The sequence below is a fragment of the Pistacia vera genome, unplaced genomic scaffold (assembly GCF_008641045.1).
Source record: "Pistacia vera cultivar Batoury unplaced genomic scaffold, PisVer_v2 Contig1295, whole genome shotgun sequence".
Classification (NCBI taxonomy): domain Eukaryota; kingdom Viridiplantae; phylum Streptophyta; class Magnoliopsida; order Sapindales; family Anacardiaceae; genus Pistacia; species Pistacia vera.
The window spans coordinates 66,617-84,242 of NW_022195352.1; the positions used below are offsets into that span (position 1 = coordinate 66,617).

The following is a 17,626-nucleotide window of genomic DNA, read 5'->3' on the forward strand; positions in this document are numbered from 1 at the left end:
GCCATCTAAAATAATAAAAAAAAGCATCGTATTTTCAACAAATTCAATAATAGTAATCCCAAATAAGTGAGATTTATCATATAAATAATTTTCAACATTTTATTACACTTTATAAGTATAATCCTCACACATTCAAAAGAATATGTGCAAAAAAATAAATAAGAAATAATAAATAATAAAATCATTTAAATATTAAGTGTGGAAGTTGTTAATTAAGGAAAGTTATGAAACAACCCAGATAGAGAGAAGGAGAGGAGCGAAAAACAAACAAAATAAAGTAGAGTTTATGAGAGAAAGAGAGGGGTGGGAGGAAAGTTATTTCCATAAAATGTCAGATTTAGAGAGAGAGAGAGTCATGCAAGGCGAAATGACACGAGTCTTGCCAAGGTGAAAGGGTTTTTCAAAGAAAGTGTATCCAATTGGTCAGCAGCCACCCATGACACTTCACTTCCATTTCCATACTTAGTCTCTTCTTAAAAACTGCAATTATGATTCTAATCTATTATTGAATTCCGCTATTTACAGATGATTTTGCAATTTAATGTCTTCAGAGACTACCCCACCATCCTCTCTATAAAATTCTCCTTCTCTATTCTCATTTTGCATACAAACACATAACTAATAGTCAGTGAAAGAGCGTTTCTTTGAGTGCTAGTGCTGTGTTTCTTCTTGTTTCATCTGTTTCTCTTCGCTTCACTTTGGGTATAATCCTTTTCCTTTGTAGCTTTTATGTGTGATTGAAAATGGTGGATGATTATATATAATCCACTCCATGTCCTTATACTTTTGTTGGTTCCTTGTCTGTGTGTCTCATGTTGACTATGGTGTTCTTTTAACACATATATGTTTGCACTTCGGATATCATATCCATATACATATATGTGATTTACGCCCTTGTATATGAAGATTTTAGAAAATTTTTATGTTGTTATGATCGGTGAGACTAAAGGACATTGATCTTTGCAATATTTCTACTTTTCTTCTTTTATGTTGTTGTTTTTACTGTCTACATATACAATCCGAAAAAACCTTTTGAGGGCAAACTCCGTGATTGATATTTTTAAGATCTTCTTGATTGCTTACAAAGCTTTGATCTTTTCGTTTGTTTATACCTCTATGAGGCCCTTCATTTGGTCACGAAATCCTAATTGCAATGGATTTAAGCTAGATCTATGTGACTAATAGCAAGAGGGATGTAATTTTTTTTTGGTTTTTAATTTTCTTTTAGATTAATGTTTTCACAGTCTTAAAAAGAAGATTAAAAAAAAATCCATAATTTTCGATGATGTGGGACCAGAATTTTATAATGAAAACTAATATTCATAGAGATATTTGCTTTTGATTTATTTTCTTCTTTTGTTATTATTACTATTTATGATTATTGATATATGATATAAAGCCTTTTCGGTCGGACAATCCCATGCTTTAGAGCTAGATCTTTGTGCCTAGTGGTGGAGGGTTGCATATTTTCGCTTACGTTTTTTTTTCCTTCATTTTACTCATATAAGGTATAGATCTAGATATTTTCTTTTTACTAAAAAATACATAAACATATTTTGCTTTGTTCGATGCATGTGCTCCATTAAAGTTTTAATATTTAATTCTTTAGATTTTCCTTTTTTTTGTTCCTTTTTTTTTTTTTTTTTAATCTATTATTACATATGTTTAAGAGTAAGCGTAAATGATTTATCATACTTCCATTATTCCCATATTCGCAAATAATTGAGGGATTATCTAAACCTTGCTGGTCTTACACATTCATTTTTCCTTCATTTTCTCATAGGTTAGGGTATCTTATGAGCAACTATTGACCAAGATGGCTTACATATTCTAGCAGATTAGGCTGTCATACAAAATAAATCCTGTTGCTCGATAGTATTATTTTAAGGGAATTAATGTGAATAATAGGAGCATGAACTTCTTTAATGTTAGAACTACCCACATCAGGATTTCTTTTCGTGTGCATATATGTTTCTGTATTACATTTTGGCTTTCCACTTTGGATTGGTTTGAAGTTTCGTTCTATATATATAAATGTTTCTGTTATATATTTCTACTTCAACTACAGGAAATGAAAGAAAAACATTTGTTGGAAACCAAGTTTTTCTTTTGATCCAGATATCTTATATACGTGCATTTTGCAAATCTTCTCGCTTATGAGAAGACCTACATGTAGTTATTAGAAGTTATTGGAGCCATCTTTTGATTCTTTGTACAATTGTTCTGCTTTTACTATATGATTTTGGTCCTCCATCAATTTCTGGTGCAGTGGTGCATGTTTGCACCAGTAATAAGGGCTGCATTTTAGTTTAGAATGGGTAAGCAAATTGTAATTCTTGCAAGTTTGTATACTCGTATAACAGAAATTGAAGCAAACGGGGCATATTTATATCTTCTCACCGAAGTGAAGATGAAGAAAATACTATCCCTCTTTCTGTATGTTCATTTCCATGAATGCTTCCTTCTTGTGAAGTTTCGCTGATGATATATATATACAGAATCTCAATACTTTTTACAATGCTTTTATAGCTTCAGACCTTCTAAATCAGGCAAATCGTTATCTATATCTAATAAATGTGCAGTGATTTCAGGTCTTGGGCGAGCCCAACTTCTGTCCAGTTTTCGAATTATCAACATTTGAAAGGAAACAAATATCAGCTACAATGGAAGGGCAAGGGAGCAGCAATGCCACCAATCCTGGGTTGGATCAGCAAAACTTAGATTCTGAAAATGCTTCTTCCCTTAAGGGAAAAAGTGTTATGAACTGTGGGGGTCAATCAAGCTCTAGCGTGAACACCCAAAGTCAGATTACTCATGTGCCATTACCAAGTTCGGATGAGCATGCTCCTTCTGGAACTCATCAACGGTTTCGAGGAACTCCTAATGAAAATGGTGAAGTTACAAATGGGCAACCACTTGCGCAAGGGACCATTGCTAGTGCCCTTCCGAGTAACATAGACTTAAATGCAACATATCAAGGTAACTCGAATGATTCCAGTCAGGAAATGGGAGCAGATGTAAACCTAAATCCATCAAAATCAGGTGGGGAAACTAAGCAGAATCCGCCCGGCTCCGATCCTACTAATCCAGTCGTGATCTCTTCTGGAATCTCAGGATATGTTGTAGAAGAAAATGATGGCCGACAGGGTAATACATCTAATGGCAGACGTATATCCTGCAAAAGAAGAGTGCCTGAAAGTTCTTCCGGACCACTTTTTCTAAAAGGTGCTAGTTCAAGCTCTGCTCAACAAGCTCTTACGTCCCAAGAAATTTCCGGTAGCAGCTCAAACGTATTGAGTGCCTTGACTAAACTCCCAAATGCCGGTCATTTGGGACATTTGAACGCTGGCGTTAGAGTTGGTAACCAAACTCCAACTATGAATACTCTTTGGGACAGTGTAGGTGCGGATACTTTCAGTCGTCAAAGTTCAAGTGTAGCAGCAAATGGACTTGAAGGTGGCCCTGCCATGCATCAAACTTCCAATGTGGCAGGAAATGGAGCTGGTTTCGGAGCAGCCACAGGGACGAATTATGCTTCAATATGGGGAGGACAAACAGATGATCTCCAGAGAAATATTCGTCTTAGAAGAAATGAAAATCGTCAATTTCTGGAACCTGATTACATGTCGGTGATGAATTCTTTTATGGGATATGGTTATCCAACAGATAGGTTTCACGACCCATATGATGAGCTTCAGTTTGGAAGGAGGATACCAGCACTTGAACTTCCACCAATGCACCCTATGTTGCAAGCTCCGGATTCTTTTCAATCTCGATATGGTTCCCAGGTCGCAAGAGCAAGTGGATCATCTGATTCTTCTGCTCAAGCTGTTAACGGAGGAAATTTGTCCCTTATGGCAGCAAATATGAATCCTAACTTTCCTGGAAATGCTTCAAATTCAAATGGCAGGTCACCACTTGCTCCAACCTGGTTCAATAATCCCAGCATGGGTGACCTTTACTCTAACAGATATGCAGAAACTGGAAGCGGGTCGGAGTCCAGGGGGTGGGGGCAGGATGGTTACGCTGCGAGAGAATTGGAGAACTCGGTTAGAGGTGGTATTTTAAGGCCTTCTCACGGACCTTTTAGACCAAGATTCATGACAAGGGTAGAGAGACCAGGGATTGCTGATCAGGATATTTCCCCGACACTTCGGACTTTATCTCCTGCTGCTCTGAGGAGAAGCATGCTCATATCTGGGGTAGGCTAAACCTTCTTTATATGAATATATTTTGTCTATGATGCTTGTTATATCTCTTATACGCTTAGAAGATACCTTATCAGTCAAGTTAAATGGTAAACATCAAAACTGTTTATAATCAAAATCTTAAAAACTGGAAATTATCTTTATCAAATTCAAATTACATTATCAAAGGATAGGAATGTCTACTATGATGTGGGATTGGGTGAGCCGAAGACGAATCAGAGAATCCGTTTTAGCATTTTCATAGACTATTCTCAATTGATTTACTGTCTGTAGTAGTGTGTCATCACTTGATCAGAAGCCCAGAATTTCTCTATTTTTAATTACAGGTTGAGAATGCCCTGGCACTTGTCCGTAGGACTGGCGCCCTACGGTTTGAGGTATGATTATTATTTAGATTTGCTCTTTCTTTTTTTCTTTTTTTAATACTTTGGTAAGGTAAAGCATTGGTATACATTTCATACTCGAATTCCATTGCAAGAGAAATGGTCACTCCGTGTATTCAAATATATGAAGGTTTACATTTATGATCAGTGTGGTGGATATGCATGTCAGGATATGATGGGAATTGACCGACGTCCAATGTGGATTCGTGAGGGTGGAAATGAAGAAGATGATGATGATGAGGACGAGGATGAGGATGAGGATGATGTACTAGAAGATCTTCGTCTTGATACAGATAACATGTCTTATGAGGTAACACTGTCACTAAATAAAATCAAGACATGCATTGCATAATTTATCTCTTATAGTAGCCAGAAAAATGCTTTTAAAAGGCCAACCAAATATATAATAGTCTTAGCAAAACCATCAACAACTTCATGCAAAGACAACTTCCTTTTAAGAATGATATTGATGTTATGGTGATAAATCTCTTGCAGTGAATGCAAGAGAGGTCTAGAGATCAAATCTTCTAATTTTAATCTTGGACCGAGATTCAATTTATTTGGAGGGGTGGGATATAGGATAGGGTGCATGGTAAATAATAATAATAATGACTTTGATGTTTTATTATTAGGAACTACTGGCCCTGGAAGAGCGAATTGGAAATGTTAACACTGGACTAAACGAGGAAGCTATTCTGGCACTTCTAAGGCAGCGAAAACATCAGTCCGTCCCAGTTGAGTCTCCCGTTTATAATGAACCGTGCTGTGTCTGTCAGGTAAGATTCAAATTATTCATTCCAAAACTTAACTGATAGCTAGGAGAAAGTGACTAAGATTTATATTTTATTAATCATCCTTTAAAGTTTACATAAGAATCATCCTCTTTATTATTGTGTGTGCTTGTGAACCTTTCCAGGAGGAATATGCTGATGGAGAAGATCTTGGGAAGCTGGATTGTGGACATGAATATCACGCCAACTGCATAAAACAGTGGCTTATAAGGAAGAATGTTTGCCCCATCTGCAAATTGCCAGGCTTGAGTGGTAAAAAGAGAGAGCACTAATTCCGAAGACCCTGTAGGACTGGAGATCTAATCGTCTCAAGCTTTATAATAATTCTCCTGCTGATGCGAACTAGTTTTAATTACCGTCTTTAATTCGTCTTTTTCTTTTCTTAAACTCGCAGTACTTTTTCTCCAGAAAACTTTGATGATTTTTCAGGTTGGGTGTCATGATTATTTCTAACTTTTCTGTTGTAGTTCCATGAGCTGCTTAAGTTCATGGATATAGATAAATAGCAGGTTTATATCATTATGGTTCATGGAAGCCTCAGCCATGGGGAATCATTAAACCTTCAGACTTTATTTAGACAATAAGTTGTTTTTTATGTCATTATGGTCAAACTCTGGAACAAAACCCTTCATCTTAAAGGCTGTTAATTTGTCAGATATCTTATAATAGGATCTATTCCTATGGTGCTTATCTCTTTAAGCTTTTCTTGAAAGGGTGACTTGGCGATTAAATTCAATTAGTTTGGAATTTGTTTCGTAGGGACAAATATCCGCTTGCAATCAAATCTTATAAATTTTCTCTCACAACATGTGATAACTTGTAATTGATCAGCTTACAATTTAACAGACGAGACTCATTTGTGAACTGACTAATTATGAGCTATTATATCGAAATTATGAGAAAAAGTTTGTGAGATTATTATTGTAATATTACCTTTTTTTCTTATTGTATAGCTTGCAAATTCATGGTTACTTGATTGGGGATTACAGTTTAAACCCTCAAAGGTTTGGTCAAACTCCAAAAACCTCTCTCAGGTACTAGTAATGACACAAAACCCCATATGGTCAACACTCAACACACTCCAAACTCCAAAGGGATTTTTTTTCAAGGTTTGGGCAAACTTGGGGGTTTAAAGTAATTATTCATTTCTTTTTTATAAGTATATATTTTAGGTTAAAGGTAAAAATAGTATTTAACTTCTACAATTGTGTGAATTGTCGGTTCTTTTAACATTTGATAGGGGTTTTTGTGTCATTTCTGATACATGAGGGGTTTTTAAAGAATTGTACAAAACCTCTGGGCACTGTTTTAAAAGCCGGACCGGACCGACCGGTCCAACCGGTTGGACCGGGAACCGGCCACGTGTCCGGTCCGGGTTACCCTCAAAACCGTTAATATGTTTTAAACCGCTTCAAACCGGTTGAAAACCGGATCTTTTAAGTGAACCGCCGGTCCAACCGGACCGGCGAAAAAACCGGCCCACACTTTTAATCCCTAATCCATCGTCTTCTCTGATCTCTCGCACACCCAGCCACCCATTCGTCTCTTCTTCTCTGTCACGACTCACGACTCACGCATCGTCGCACCCTTTCTTCTCTTCTTCTGTCACGCAGCGTCGCAGGCTCGCAGCCCCTTCTCACCTTCTTCTCTTTCAGTTTTTCTCACAAAAACTCTCACGGTTTCGCATTTGAACTTGCCGAAAATCAACGACGACGTCTTCCTCTCTCACCGGANAAATTTTTTTTTTTTTTTTTTGGTTGGATGAATGTGTTGAATGGAGCAGAGTTGATGAAATAAAATCCAGTCAATTTGGTGGTACTGGTTTGTGTGATTGATGAATAGAAGTGTTCTGCCATTGATAAAGATAAATGTAGTTTATTTTATATGCTGGTTTGTGTGAACTACCGTGAAAGGAAAATTGATTTTAGGCATATTTTAGGAAAATTGGTTGTGGAATTCTGGAATTTGTGTTTAGTTCTTCATTGATCTGTTCATGATGAGATTCCCTTTTCTTTTTTCTCCTACACACCCCCACACACACACACATATGCCCCTTTAACTCCAAAGTCCAGCCAGTATCCTTTTCCCCAATGCATGAAACTTAATGATCTTGCCCAGTGAAACTTTGGAAGAGTTGATTGTAGCAATGAACTTACTGTGCAGCCCATTCACCCCCCTCCCAACATCAGTGCATTATCATTTATCAAATAGAAAAGGCAATTAGGTTCTCTGCTCAGCTAAAACACTTGAGGGATACTCAGAATGATGAAAGCTTTACACCTTGTTTGTTTACTTATGATGTCTTTCAGTTGTAAAACTCTCCTGATTTATTTCTGCTTTTTTACAATCTTGTGTAAATTGAATCCAAATTCACGCATCTCTAGTCCACAACTAACAGGAACTTTTCTTTCACAGTATCTATCAAAAGTCAAGACAGTTACTTTTTACATTACTATTCTTGTGAGAAGTTGAAGTTTACCTTGTTAGACCATAATGACACCTTCTGTATGAGCAGATTGTTCACTTTATAGGCTTGCACTCTGGTTTTACAAATAATATGGACAGACTTCTAACAAGTTATTGTATTAATTAACTAGAGATTAAGATTTTATTAATGAAATTGTTGTTTTGTCTATAATCTTAAGCTAGAGTCTGACGAAATATGAATAAAAGAAAGACAAACAATACAGCATTCATTTCATTTACCAGTAAGGAATAAAAGAACATAGGCACATACAAAGGGCCTTTCATCTGTGTACACGAGATGTGGACGGTTTTGCTTAATGATAATTGTTAGCTTTAAACTTCTGCAGGTTGTGTTAAACTGGTGTATTGGCTGAATTACTACCAATATTGATATACATATTTGAAGAGTATTTGTTTGATTGTTCTATGTTGGTTATTCTGTTTATATGAAATTGTTATTTGTGTTGGTTGTGAAATTCTGGAATTTTTGTTGAGCATTGAAAGAGAAATTACATTTTCTAATTAAGCTGTGCCTTTTTGTTACAAATATGACAACAAATGTAGTCTAAATGCAAAACAAGTGCCAGAAGAATGAACCATTCTCTTATTGTTTGAGAAATTAGTTGGGTATTCTGTTTTTTGCTTGATGATTAACTCATTAGTTTCTAGTTTAATTTTGGACATTTGTTAACATTACCAGATTTTACAATGCCATGTAGAAATTGATGATGAGCTCAAAATGTATATGTTCAGAGTAATTGGCTCTGTTCTTTGGCAGATTATGATAACGATTTTTTTATGTATACAGGTTTTAGAAGAAAGCAGAAAATGGTGAGGGCAAAAAATACAACCATTCCTCAGGAAGGCACATCCTCATCTGCACTTCAATTTCGAGACTGGCAACACAAAAAACAATACGAAGACGTGTCGAAAAAAGATATTTGCCTTGGAACAAGTTTGGATTTAGGACTTCTAACAAGTTTAAGTTTAACTGATGAAATCAATGGTTTGATTAATCATTTGAAATGGGACCGTTTGGTCAATATGAGATATGATGGATATAGGCATTTGATATATGAGTTTTTCGGTAGTTTGGAAGTTGCAAAGACAGACAGTGATGAGTTTCAGGCATATACAATGTTCTTTAAATTAAAGAATCAGAACTTTGTAGTGACACCCCAAGATTTATCAACCTGGATAGGATTTGATTGTGAAGGTTTGGAAAACGTACCTATAAACTAGGATTCCAAACAAGCTTGGATTGATGTTTCCAGAATAGGGACTTACCATCCACATAGGTGTAAATCTACAAAGTTACAGAATCCTGCTATGAGAGTATTTCACAGATACTTGACTTTCACATTTAATGGTAGGAAAGAGACAAATGGAAATGTGACGGTTAAGGATTTATTATTCATGGAAGCAACAGTAGCAGGAAGGCAAGTTAATTCAGCAAAGTTATTGATTAAGAAGTTGAGAGAGATCACCGCAGAAAAATGAGAAATATATTGGGGGATGCTGGTTACGTTAATATGTGAGAAGTTGAATATTGAGATCACCCTTGATGATGTAACAAATAAGATTACGTTTTCTACAACTAATGTGTTGGGGGATGTGACATTGAATAGAATGGGTTTGATTAAAAAGAATGTGGCAGACAATGGTATCTGATTAGGGATGAAATGGAGGGAGATGCAACGGTTCAAGAAGATGTCAGTGTTCCAGAAGGGGTTACTGAAGGACAAGTCTATATGCGCAAAAGAAGAAGAACGGGTATTGAACCTAGACCATCTGAGAATGTAGAAGATATGGCTTCTCATACTTTACAGGAAATAGAAAGCAAATTTGAGCGGATGGAAAAGTTTCAAGAGGAGCGTTTTTCACGTATTGAGAGGCAAATGCAAGAACAATATGATCAATTGCAAAGTGATTTCAACACGTTTGCATCAAGAATTGAAGAAATAGTTGACATAATTGGAGACCGCATGACAAAGATTTTCAGCATGATGAAGAACTTCTCAACAGCCTCCTCATCCTCCAGTCAACCTCCACCCCCTGCACCATGATGAAGAATTTTTCCCTTTTGTTTATAAATAGATTGATTTGAGCGGATGTTGTTAATAAAGATTGTAGTTTGTTTATAAATAAATCTGTCTTTTGTTCATAAATAGATTTGTCTTTTGTTTATACATATGTCAATAACTCTTTTCAATGTATATGTATATGTAATACTAGACATGCCCAAAGACATAAAAATTCAAATCTCAAAAGAAATGCATATCCAAAATGCCATGTACAACCAGAGTCTGCAATGTGATGATAATATATACTAAAAACATTATAATAAGTTACATTAACGTCATTATCATGAATTCACTATCCTACACAATCAATGACGAAAATACAAAAAATAAAACAACTGTATAAGCATACAACTCAACTGCATTCGGTAGAAATTAACCAAAGCATGAAAAATTTCTACTAAATACAATTCTATATGCTTCAACCTGGCAAAAATATCAAACATCTCCCAATGAAACATGTTCATCATTTACAAACTCCTGTCTAGTATAGAAACTACTTTGTCCTGCGAGATTTGGAACCGGACCAGTGTACATCTGTCATTGTTTAACAACCACAATTTAGCACACGCTATAGAAAACTTAAGGCAATTACAATTATACAAGATATATAACACATACCTGTGTAGTAACAACATCATTTGACAACACTTGAGTTTCTGCATCGGCCATAGAAGTACATGGGAGAAACTATTCCTCTTGTCGCTGTACCGATGATCCTTTTCCTAAAAAGTATCATAACACATTAATAATCAAGTCGATATTATTCTAAACTATATTATTCTAAACTTCAAATAAGTAAATAATGTTTCAAAAAAATACTGAAATAATGTATAAGCCATACCAATTCTTTGTTTTTGTAATTTTTTCTTTTTAACCGTACGTACAATTTCTTCAATCTTCGACTGCTTTTTTCTATATGGAGGACGACCTTTGCTACGAGTTGCCTGTGGACTAATGATTAGGGTATTCCCCTCTTTAGGAGGACTGTCCCCATCTTGACTAGTCAAACCGGTTCTAGAAGAGATGTTCACTATTGTACCAAGCCCTCCCTCACTTTTCTTTTGCTCCAATTGTTTCCTCATGTCAATCATTAACTCCGTCATCATATTATAATCTTCCTCACTGTTTGATGCCAGATCCGCTACTGTCAGCATTAAATTAGACAACTTTTCAAAACGTTGTCCTTCAATATTGGTGCTCCATCTATTATAATTGACCTTAATTTTCGTATGACATCTGTTCACATTCTTCCTCCAACGCAGTAAAATGTACTTTTCCAGAACGTGTGAAACTCTTTTATGAATCAACACCATAATGGCATGTCTGCATAAAATCCCCCTGAACTCAAACAAATGACAAGTACAACGAATATCACACGAACTTTCTTCAAAGTATACTACATGAGGAACACGACGACTATTATCTCCAAACCAAACATCTTCCCAAACTTGAAACTCCTCGCATGAATCACATTTTTTCAGAAAAGATAACTCACAATAAATCTTTCCGGCAATCTCATCTTGAAGCTCTTTAAACTTTGCAGTTGTGTATGCACTTTGAAATTGTTTCTCAATGGGGTAATTAGTTATGCATGGTATCCAAGATTTAAAAGATCTAAAATCAGCCTCCCTTTCTTTTTCCACTTTAGCTCGCAATGCATTATCATATTGTTCCACAAATTGTTTCAAAGTGGTTTTGGAATTGACATACCCATCAAAAAATGCATGCATACTTTCACTACGTTGGGTAGTAGACATACCTGCCCAGAAAGTATCTTTAAGAAATGCAGGCACCCATCGTACTCTTTCTTTGTACAATCCACATAACCATGCATTATCGTGAAGGTTGTGCACATCAACAAATTGGTTCCACCGCTCTTCGAACTCTTCACGCGTAAAGGAATCATACACAACATTTTGCAACTTAAACTTGATAGTTTCATATTCCTTATACCCCCTTAACTTTTCAGGCAGTTTCTTCATTATATGCCACAAACACCACCTATGTCTTGTACCAGGGAAAACAATCTCAATTGCATTTTGCATGGCCTTATCTTGATCAGTGATTATTCCATTAGGAGCGACATCCATGCATTCAAGCCAAGAACGAAATAGCCATACAAATGTCTCAGTGTCCTCATGAGAAATTAACCCACAACCTAACAACGTTGAATGTCCATGATGATCAACCCCCACAAAAGTAGCAAATGGCATGTCATACTTGTTCGTCAGATACGTTGTGTCGAAGGTGATAACATCACCGAATTCTTTATATGCAGCCCTACATCTAGCATCAACCCATAACATATTCTGTAATCGACTCTCTTCATCTACATCAATCATGTACCAGAAATTTGAATTCTCCTTTTGCATTTTCCTAAAATACTCAAGTACTGCGGAAGCATCTCCAACTCCAAGTCGTAACTTTCTCACTTTTTCAATGTAGTTCCTACAATCTTTTTCTAGAAACGTCAAATTCTCTACACCTCCTGCCTCAACTGAACATGACTGAAAATTCTTACACGGTCTAATCCCAGCCACATCATTAACTTCAAGTCGCCTTTTCACATAAGGTTGTATCGTTCGGTTAACCTTGAAATATCTTCTTTTTGTCGGACTTGTAAGATCATGGTTATGTTCAAGTACAACTGATTTAATTTCCCATTTGCATTCACCATTCAAAGCTGCACTAATCCGACTCTTACAATCTGTTTTGGCAACAGGTTGTTTTTTCAAGGTATTTCTGGACTTACATCTCTCCTTTCCAGAACAAGAACATGCCACTGTCACATATCTCATCTCTCCATCTTCGCCTTTGTTTGACGTACGTATCATTGCTTCAAATCCTATTTTGTTACCATACCGTTTGTAATACTTCACCAGACTATCAACTGAATCAAACACCATTCCAATATGAGGCTCTACTTCTTCCTCTGCACATCCCATATCTTCTAATTCATCACGTTCATTTTCCTGATTTAATGGTTTTATAATACATAAAATTAGAATGTATTAATACAACACATCAAAATAAACAATACGATACAATAAATTTAAAATCATTTTAACGAAAAAGTACGTTTCGAGTACAATTTACCTCAACATCATTGAAATGAGGCAAACTGGACTCTTCCATATTCCAAGGCAAACTGGACTCTTCCATATTCTGAGCCAAACTGGACTCTTTCGTATTCTGTAATTTAATGCAAATCCAATACTAGTGTTCACGAAATCTGATTCATAACAATCATCAACAAATTTTCTCTATCAGTTTTTTTCTATTGTAACATATATTCAATCCAAAATATAATACAAAACTAAATAAATGGATAAGTTATATATAAATTTCCACTGTAAAAAACTAAATAAATGCATAAATTATATAAAAATCGTTTATTAACCTGCACAAATCTTTCTAATCTCCCTTTCCACTGTAAAAAATGGCTATGGTTTGATGAAAAGATTATAGCTTTCGTTCTTCACACGGTAGCTAGAAAATGAGGAAAACGTTTGTTGCAGGAAGAAATGGTTGAGGAATGCAGACTCAACACTGAGGCGAAGAACAGACGACAACGATGAAGCAGAAGGGGATGACGAATTTTGGTGCTGGTTTTCTTTCGCTCGAAGAATTTTAGCGCTTGTTGTTGGAGAAGCGTATTGGAGAAGCTAATGTAAACAAAAAATATTTATTCAAAAAACGCGATAATTTTTTTTTAAAATTTTAATAACATTGTGGATGGGCGTCCATAAGTAATGGACACCCGTCCATTAAGTATGGACGGCCGTCCATAATGGTTGGACGGTCGTCCTTTACATAAGGGACGGCCGGCTATAATGAATGGACGGGCGTCCATTAAGTATGGACGCCCGTCCACAATGAAGGGACGGTCGTCCACAATTTAGGGACGGCCGTCCAGTGTTAAATTTTTTTTTTTTTACGAATTACTTTTGGACAGGCGTCCATTACTTACGAACGGCCGTCTATCATTTTTATTTAGATTTGTAAAAGCCAAATACATGGACGGGCCTCCATTAATTATGGACTCCCATCCATAGTGAAAGGCCGTCCAAAGAGTTTCTTTTTTATTTGTAAAAGTAAAATAATGGACGGGCGTCCATTTCTTACAGACGCCCTTCCAAAAGTAAGGGATGGCCATCCACAATTGGTGGACGAGCGTCCCCAAAGAATTTTTTTTTTTTTTTCATATTTGGGTGAAGGACGGGCGTCCATTATTTGTGGGCGCCCGTCCATAATGGATGGACGGCTGTCCCTAAGGTTTTACAAATTTTTTAATTGTATTTTAATCAGGGACGGACGTCCTTTGAATGGGAACGCCCGTCCATGTGAGTGAACGGCCATCCAAATGTGATAGACGGCCGTTCACTAGAAAAAAATTGTAAAAAAAATTGAGACGCGCATTACACGTAGGCCTGTACAAAAATTCAGTGTAACTTTTTCGGTGTCCGTAGTGTTATTGGTAATCGGATCGATTGATCTCTTCTCCCTTTCTTAAATGTAGACCTTGGCTTAGATTAATTTCTTGTCTTTTGGGCGTTAGGTGTGGAGGAAGGGGAATCTTGAGGTTGTCTTTGCACTTTCGGCTTAGCCTAAAAATGGTGAGTGGAAAATGCATTAAATCCTTTTCTAAAGTTTTCATTTTTCAAGTTGCATGTTACTTGATGTTTATTGTTCAAGCATTTAAAAGTTATGTTTAAATTGATTATTTGGAATATTGTTTGTACATAGAGATGAGTTGTGGATATTGTTGATTTGAAGAGTAGATGGAGAAAGGTTATAAAATGGGCAGAATTAGAAATGCTGAACTTGGCATGCATGTGTGCATTTTATGCATATACATAATGTTTGCGAATAGAAAAGAAATTATGGGAAGTTGTATGTTGGATATGGTGGCTGACTATTGTGGTTAACTGAAATTGGAGATTTAATGCAATAGTTTTATATGGGTAGAGCATATATGTTGATCCTAAAGAACCAAGAGTTATTAAAGTATGTTTTTGGTTATAAAAAGTTATGCTGTGAAATTCTGACAGCCTAAACTTCTGAAAATTTTATATATGTTTCGGGTTTGCAAATGAAGCTAAATTTCAGATATTTTGTTTTAGACTTATTAGAGATTGGTTGAAAATTGATTTCACCCCAAAATTCGAAGTATTGGATTTTTTTTATAAATTTTGAATTCTGCTATGAAATTCTGGAATTTCATGTTTTCTGTAGAGCATGCATTTTTAAGAACTGAAATAATGCACTTATACTTATCCAAATTGAGTGATTTTAAATTCTGGTGAATCCTATAAGTGTCTAGTTTAATTCTGGAGAGTTTCATGAGGTTTAGATTAAGGGCTGAATTGTTATGAATTTTAAAAGTCAGTAACCTCAATTCTGGAAACAGTTGACAGATTTAAATGAGTTGAAAGAAAATTGTGTTTTAAATAGTTATTGATTCTGAAATGACTTGAAAATATTACTGGATTAACATATATTTGTCTAGAATGCCCCATTGAAATTATAGCTTGATTTGGTGAGTGGATAAAACATAAAAATCTTTTGTAAAAGAAAATTGAGTTTCAAGTCTTGCATGTCAAAATCATGGTTCCCTATATCAATTGCTTTTGAAATTATGCTTGTTTTAAATATGGTTATTGGTAGATCTTGCCTTTGACTTGTTGAAATATTGATTTTGGCAAAGTTTTGTAATTGTCAAAATGCTTGGAAGTGTTGTTTTATTTGGGTGGAAGATGAATTGACATTGTTGATAAATAGTTAAACGAAGAAAATGTGTAGTGGGAGAAGGAAATTTTACATCTGCAGTAAGTTAAAGTTATTGAGTACTGCTTTTTAAATATTCGGTGGCCCCTTTTTATTTCCATGAGATACACATTTTCAAATGCATAACGTAATTCATTACTTTTTGATATATATACTTTGATTATATTATCTGCATATGTGATCAAATTTGAGTTTGACATGTTATATGTAGTGTTAATTGATGGATATAGGGTTTGGGTTTTGGATTTAATTAAATTGGTGTATGGGGTTCAATAGAAAACTGAATAATCTGTAATTTTCTACAAGTTCAAGTAGTCAAATATTACGGCTACAGAAAATTGATACTCTTTTTGTATGTTGCGTTGAGTCTGAAGCATTAAATGCAAGTATGTGCTTTTCATGTCTATGAGACTCACAAGGAGTGCAAACCTTAATTAATAATTACATGTTACAATTTTGTCAGGGTTTCAGTGTTAAGCTTAAGAGTATTGAGGGTGTATTCAAAACTATGATGCATCGAGTTTTGTAGAAGTGCATGTCACGTGAATTGTAGGCTTTTTTAATAATTGTGTAAAGTTTCTTTTGGCTCCCTCATGTTTATTTCATTACTTGTCTTTACTTACGTTTTAGCCCAAAATACCCTAAACCCTAAATTATTTCATAATGTTTTAATAATTTTATAAAGGCCTATGTTTTGAAGAAATAAAATGTATTGGGTTAACAATAAGTATAGTAATGGCTTACAAACCACCCTGCAAAATACCCGTTCCTTAGAGATACAGATTTTTGGCTCTGCCTGAGCGATGCAGGATTCTGCCGGGTATGACAATTTCAGATTTTGGCTCTACGCATGCGTATCACAGATTTTATGGTGTTTATCTCTTTAAACTTTTCTTCAAAGGGCGTTTTGGCGATTAAATTCAATTTATGCATAGCTTTTTTACTGCTCTATCATGTTTTAAAAGTTTGCATTTTGTTTCGTAGGGATAAAGATTCGCTTACAATCAAATCTTATAAATTTTCTCTCACAATACGTGACAACTTGTAATTGGTCAGCTTACAATTTGGCAGATGAGACCCATTTGTGAACTAACTAATTACGAGCTATCATGTCGAGATTGTGAGAGAAAGTTTGTTGTCATGTCGAGATTGTGAGAGAACGTTTGTGAGATTATTAGTATAATATTACCTTTTTTTCTTATTGTATAGCTTGCAAATGCATAGTTACTTGATTGGGGATTATACTTTAAACCCTCAAAGGTTTGATCAAACTTTAAAAACCTCTCTCAGGTACTAGTAATGACGCAAAACCCCATATCATCAACACACTCCAAAGGGATTTTTTTTCAAGGTTTCGGCAAACTTGGGGGTTCAAAGTAATTATTCATTTCTTTGTTATAAGTATATATTTTAGGTTAAGGGTAAAAATAGTATTTAACTTCTACAATTGTGTGAATTGTGGTTCTTTTAACATTCAATAGGGGTTTTTGTGTCATTACTGATACATGAGGGGGGGTTTAAAATTACCCCTCACTTGATTCCCTTGCCTTAATTCATTCATACTGGCCCATAAAAGCGTAGAAAGTCGGATTTGGGAGTTTGGGTTTTGCAGTTGACCCATTACAATGGCCCAAGAAGTTTTCTTTTGACTTACCAGACAATCCAGATTCAACCACCTTTTTCTTTATACATAGACTTATTACAGTTAGTGAGAACTTTCAACTCGATATTTCTTTTCTAATTGGCTTGTCATGGACTTCATAATTAATTCAATACCTTATTTTGTGTTGGTTGAGATTGATCAGCACAGATAATTATGATAAAAAAACCTACTAATGCTATGGTCAATCCATTTGTATGCAAAAGAAAACAAAAAGCAATAAACTCAAGCAAGAATTTTCCAAGTA

General features: G+C 35.4%; 1 protein-coding gene across 1 annotated transcript; it reads left to right on the top strand.

Annotated features, from left to right (window-relative positions):
- Positions 1 to 2,663: 2,663 nt before the first annotated feature.
- LOC116121971 (probable E3 ubiquitin-protein ligase HIP1) lies at positions 2,664 to 5,654 on the top strand. The gene is made up of 5 exons (XM_031407870.1): positions 2,664 to 4,202; positions 4,535 to 4,585; positions 4,833 to 4,901; positions 5,224 to 5,367; positions 5,508 to 5,654. The coding sequence occupies exons 1-5, from the start codon at positions 2,664 to 2,666 to the stop codon at positions 5,652 to 5,654; spliced, it is 1,950 nt and encodes a 649-aa protein (XP_031263730.1).
- Positions 5,655 to 17,626: the final 11,972 nt, after the last annotated feature.